At 42.3% G+C, this 6404-nt stretch overlaps 1 protein-coding gene across 1 annotated transcript; it reads right to left on the bottom strand.

Annotated features, from left to right (window-relative positions):
- Window positions 1-4085: 4085 nt before the first annotated feature.
- On the bottom strand, window positions 4086-5039 carry LOC133386142 (olfactory receptor 52M1-like). Its single transcript, XM_061629747.1, has one exon. The coding sequence runs from the start codon at window positions 5037-5039 to the stop codon at window positions 4086-4088; it is 954 nt and encodes a 317-aa protein (XP_061485731.1).
- Window positions 5040-6404: the final 1365 nt, after the last annotated feature.

Here is a 6404-nt window from a genome sequence, read left to right as displayed (position 1 = left end):
CCCAGAGAGCTTCTGCTAGTCGGGCGGTATAAAAGTTTAATAAATAAATAAATGAAATAAATAAATAAATAAACAACCTCTCTCTCTCAACTCTCTAACTCTCTCCTTCCAACCGACCCCCCCTTCATCACTCACAAACCTCCATTTATACCTTCAGCCAACCAGCCACTCAGCCAATCATCATCCAGCACACTTCAGCTTCTCACCCATGTACTCCCCCTTTCTCTCTCAGTCAATTACCATACATCACCCAATAGACCCGCACTTACCATATTTACAGATGCTAACTTACAGGAACATCACAATGTCCTTGAGAATTTTCATGTAAATAGAGGAGTGCAGGAGCTGTTGTTTATCAGTCTTTTAGACTGATCCAATGTACTGCTATGCTGCTAGCTGGAGATCTGAGGTTTGCCTTGATATAGCTCACTATGGGTGAGATGATTCCTTTTCTTTATGGACAAGAAATGTAATGAAATGTATTAACTGGGAAATGTAACTTGTGTGATCTTGATTCCTTGCAATATAACTTCACCAATATTGCAATGTAACTTGTATAACGTCTACGTATAAATTAATAGCACATTATACTTTAAGATATGTTCACTGTATACTGCAATGTATACTGATGTATAAGCCTAATATATACATTTCATATTCTAGTTTACTGGCTGAAGATACACATGTACTTGTATGTATCAAATGAATGTATAAAGAATAAATAAATATTATATGATTTATAAAGATAATCTGCTGTTGAACGCCCATTATTTTTCCTGAGATATCCCTAAACTTTAATATGTTATTTGGTGGGGCCCAGACAGACCTAACCACTGGCAAAAACCATGGAAGCTCAGGTGACCACAACATTTGTCATATAAATTACGTGTGTAGATATGGACTAGGGGAGTACACAAGATTTCTCAATCCAGTGTGAAAGAGATCATAAAGGCCATTTCACAAGCTTAGCTCCCATTCACCTGTGGCAGTGCTGCCCACCCACTAAAATTGTTCCCAGGTGCCTGGTTGAGAGAGTGGTGGCGAGTCCAGTCTGGTGGGACCCTCCTGAACCCTCAGGACCCTCAGCCAGTGGCTGGACTGTCTGACCTCTGGCACCAGGCCCGAGTCTAAAGCTGTGATGACATTTGCTTTGTTGGAAAAGTTGCTGAAAAGTGTAGGCTTTGAATTAAAGATCAAGTAAGACAAGATGTTGGAGATCTGTCATCAGATCTCTTTTTACAAATCTATGGAGTGGCTGCATTTGGAATACTGTATACAGTTCTGGTCACCTTGCCCTGAAAAGGGTATTATATGGCCGGAAAAGGTTCCGAAGAGGGCAACCTGAATGATCAAGAGGATGGAGCGACTCCCTTATAAGGAGGAAAGGTTGCAGCATTTGGGGCTTTTTAGTTTAGAGAAAAGACGAGTCAGAGGAGATATGATAGAAGTGTGTGAAATTATGCATGGCATTGAGAAAGTGGATAGTGAAAAGCTTTTCTCTCATAACATTAGAACTCGTGGACATCCAATGATGCTGAATGTTGGAAGATTCAGGGCAGACAAGAGGAAGTATTTCTTCATATAGCACATCGTCATACTATGGAATTTGCTCCCAATGGTGGCAGTGATGGTCACTAACGTGGCTTTAAAAGAGAACTAGAAAAATTCATGGAGGATAAGGCTATCCTGGAGGAGAACAGCTACTAGCCACAGTGGCTATACTCTGCCTCCATGGTCAGGCAGAATGCCTCTGAATACCTGTTGCTGGAAATCACACATAGAGAAAGTGGTTTTGGAATTCCCATTGAGACATGTGAGGACAGAATGGCTTACTAGATGGGCCTTTGGCGTGATCCAGCAGCCAAGCACTTCTTATGATCCTGTCTTCTGTTGTTTCATTTTTTTTAAAAAAACAGCCATGGGGAAGGAGCTAGATTAGAACAACCATGCTGCAATATATAATTAAAATATATAATTAAAATCCATCTGATCAAGTGGGTGTTTTGCCTGAGGCAAGAAAGTTCAGGGGGATTTCAAAGGCAATGAAACACACTTGCGGAGAAGAGTTATAGCTTTATTTGAAATAACAGCAGGCAAGGCAATAAACAGACAAAGCGACTCATGAGCACACAGGGCCTCTGAGAGGAATTTTATCAGGGGGTAAAAAGTTTCATTGGGGGCCCTTCCCTTCTCCATTAGTCATTCTGTTTTTATCCACTATGGTTTTATGCCATGAGCTGTAGCCTGTAAGGTCAAAAAGGGTATGGAAGACGAGAGAGGGGTGGAGTGGAGCGCTCTGTTAATTGTCTGCATTTAAGGCCTTATGCTCTTATACTCCCTCCACAATAAATATAAATAAATATAAATAAAATAAAAGAGGATCAGAGATAAGAAAGCACATTTGATTTGAACATCTTTGTTTATGCTACAATACAGATAAGGAGAAAGAATTCACATTGAAACAAGGTAGATAAACTTACTATTTACTTAAAAAAAAGAGCTTTCCTGGCCTTTTTTTGTGAAAAATTTCGAATCACAGCATGAAAATAAATTGTTCTGGCAATGTTTGATTCAAAACTTAGCCTGGCCAAATCCACAAGACGTTCCTGAGACATTGTAGACCTTAAATAATTCTTAATTAGCTTAAGTTTGCTAAATGACCTCTCTCCAGAAGCTACTGTTGCTGGAATTGTTAATAGTATTCTTAAGCTAACACAAACATTTGGAAACAAGTCACCAAGTCTGTACTCTGTTAACAAGTTCAACAGATCTAATGGCTTTAACTGTGCATTTACAAAATTTGCTTTATGTACTGAGAGTAAATGTTGCATTTCTTTTCCAAAATCATCACCATTAAGGTCAGCAGGATATTGCTCTGATAAAGATAAAGCTTTTCTCTCCACATCACTTTTGGACATAGTGAGATATTTCCACAAGAAATAAAATTTTTCTGCCAACTGCTTAACAGCATTGAAGCGGACAGTTCATCCTGCTATAACATTGTCTACCAAAACATAAAACACACACTTTCTGAAGTAGGCCTCTTCTGGAGTATCATCTGTGTCATTCATTTCTTCCAAGTTAGCATCAGGTGTGCTGTCGTCATGCGGCCTTGCCCGCTTGTGCCTAACTCCATCACATCTACGGGAGAGTTTTATTTCTATATTTAGGTTTGACGCAACCAATTTGGCTTAATTCCACATGCATTTCCAGTTCTTTCGACGTTTTGTCAGCTCAGTTTTCATTTAAAGGCAAATCTACCTAATTTGCACTTTCTGAAACAATATACAGATTGAAATGCAACCATCCTTTGAAATTCACACTTATCTGCACAGAAATGCCTCTATAATCGTTTTATTTGTTTAGCAATATGCCATTACAAACACAGATCATTCAAAGCTGAGACACAAATCTAGCTCTTCAATTCCTAGCTGCCAGGGGAAATAAGGAAACATGCAATGAGAGATATATTTCTTTGTCTGATAACAAAAAAAACACAAACTCACTTTGTGAAACAATTTTTTTCCTACAGCTAAATTCAGACAGATATTTCTCATGAGGATCTTTATATAAAGGACACTGGATAACATAATGAATGACATCCTCTATAGCTGTTTTACAAAACACACAAAACTGGTGTTCTAAGGGAAGTTTTTTATAATGGCCACACAGAAATACATATATTAGGGTAAAGTGGGCATTAAAATGCATATATTAGTAAAAATGGCTTACCAAAATGCATTATAGGAGGGAAAATTGCTTTGCAAAGATGTGCATATTATGCAAAACTGCATGCATATGTTAGGAGAAAGTCACACTATGCTGATAAATTCTCAAGAGGACTTTAAAAAAAACTCAAAGAGAAGTGGAAATATGGAGAACTGAATTTAAAATTGGGAATATGAGAAACTGAGAGAAACCAATATTGACAGATTCACCCGTCCCTATTTGCAAGTGGTTGAAATAAAAGCCTCCCTCTGTTGAGTTAATAGAGTCACTCCTTTAGACCTCTGACAGAGACTATTGTATTCACAGGTCAGCCAAAGAATGAGGAATAAATTTCACATGAAAAGCAACTGCGAGGCTCACACGAGGCCTCCTCTGGACCACAACAGCATCTTTGCCAGTTTCCTTCGGATCTCTTTCATCCGGACAGCATACACTACGGGGTTCAAGACAGGAGGAAAGATAAGATAAAAGTTGGCCAGGAGGATATGAGTCGAGGGAGGCACATTGTGGCCAAACCGATGCGTGAGAGAGGAAACTGCTATAGGGATGTAGAAAGCCAAGATGGCGCAGATGTGTGAGGTGCAAGTGCTGAAGGTTTTAAGGCGAGCCTCCACAGTGGCCAAGCTCATCACCACCCGGAATATAAGGACATAGGATAACCCAATGCACAGGGAGTCAATAATGAGTACCAGGAAACCAATTGTTACACCATAGATGTTACTGATGGAGATATCCTCACAGGAGAGCATCACCACAGCCATGTGCTCACAATAGGAATGTGCAATGATGTTGGTGCGGTAGTAGGTGTATCGGCGGACGAGCAACGGCAGCGGAGATATGTCGAGGATGCCCCGCAGAGCAGCAGCCAGCCCAATCTTGGCAACAGCAGAATGGGTCAAGATAGTTTTGTGCCTCAAGGGGGTGCATATGGCCACATAGCAGTCAAAGGCCATGGCGAGAAAGATCCCAGATTCAATGGTGGCAAAACAGTGGATGGTGAACATCTGGAGGAGGCAGGAGTGGAAGCCGATTTCTCTGTTGTCAAACCAGAAGATGCTGAGCAGCTTGGGCATCGTGGAAGAGGACAGGATCAAGTCGATGACGGCCAGCATGGAGAGGAAGAGGTACATCGGCTCATGGAGGCTGGGCTCAGCCCCGATGATGAACAGGATGGTGCAGTTCCCCACCACAGCAATGACGTACATGGAGCAAAAAGGGATGGAGATCCACACGTGGTGTGCTTCCAGCTGAGGGATGCCCATGAGGGAGAATGCAGGTGGGCTGATGCAGGCATTGTAGAATGCCAACATCTTATCAAGGCACCACAAGAGAGACCATCATTCCAAGCAACTGGAAACAAATTAAGAGGGGGAAACATTCAGACACAGCCCTATAGTGGCCATTATATGCTATTTTTAGGGATCCTAAGAAAGTATTTCCACAGATCATTCATTGATACACCCCAGGCATGAAGATAATGCTGCTGTTCTGCTTGTCCAACCGACTTCCTCTTGTGAATCAGAACTTCCCTTTCCTGTCCACTGCAGCCCTCCACAGACCCTCAAACCTGGGGGACCCTCTGGAGCAGATTTGGGGGGTGCAGGGAGAGGGTAGGAAGGGGAAAGCCTTTTGTGTGTGTGGGATGCCATGCTTACTCCCTTTGATTTGCTCAGAATCCATATTTCAGATTCAGTCCCTAATACCTTGAAAATTAAACCTCTTTTTCTTGCATTCCCGAGTCACAACTGCAAATGTGTGCCCCCAAACCTACTTTGACCCCCCAACTGGGCTGGGCAATAAGCAGTGCAGGGAACAGAGTGACTGGAATGGGGTCTGGCCCTCATGATGATCTATGTTCCTTCTTGTTGCCTTCTTATGCTCCTGGGAAGGTTCATACCCTAAGAGCTCAACTGGACAATCTTCTAGACACCAAGTACATGGAAAGGATGAAGCCTCCTCTCTCCAAGTGGCTGAGTGTTAGACAACGCAGAAGAGATGAAAGAACTGACTGAAGAAATGAAACAGTCACAGGATAAGTGGAAGGCAGGCCCTGAATCGTTCCTTACTGGGGAAGGTGATTGGTCCTCTAGCCCTTTGGACTTTCAGTCTACTTTTTCAAAGGATGTCCAGGAGCCTGACCCATTGTTTTGGATGGTCTCTTCCTTTAGGTCTAGGAAGATCTCCAGATTAGGGTGGGCAGAGACCGGACTGTTTCAGCCCATCCTTCTCACTTTCACAGACTTTTACCCATAATTCCATTCCATTTCCACATTAATATGTTATTTTTCAAAGCTTCCTCTCAAACTGCATATTTTAATATGTATTCAAATGTATACTTTCTCTAAATGCATATTTTAGTACCGGGACCACATCACGCCAGTGCTGTTCGATCTACACTGGCTTCCAGTTGTTTTCCGGGCCCAATTCAAGGTGTTGGTACTAACCTATAAATCCCTATACGGTCTCGGCCCAGTTTATCTAAAGGAGCGCCTACAACGCCACCAATTATGCCGCCTGACAAGATCGGCCACTCAAGGCCTTCTCTCAATCCCGCCAACCAAAGCAGCTAGATTGGCGGGAACTAGAGAGAGGGCCTTCTCAGTGGCGGCCCCCACCCTCTGGAACTCCCTCCCACAAGATCTTTGGCACGTCTCTTCCCTGAATATGTTCCGCAA

The sequence above is a fragment of the Rhineura floridana genome, chromosome 5 (assembly GCF_030035675.1).
Source record: "Rhineura floridana isolate rRhiFlo1 chromosome 5, rRhiFlo1.hap2, whole genome shotgun sequence".
Taxonomy (NCBI): Eukaryota; Metazoa; Chordata; class Lepidosauria; order Squamata; family Rhineuridae; genus Rhineura; species Rhineura floridana.
Note: the sequence above shows the minus strand (reverse complement) of the source record. Positions and strands in the feature narration are given on the sequence as shown.

Coding starts and splice junctions, on each gene's coding strand:
- LOC133386142 (XM_061629747.1), bottom strand. CDS start 5,039: ATGTTGGCATTCTACAATGCCTGCATCAGCCCACCTGCATTCTCCCTC.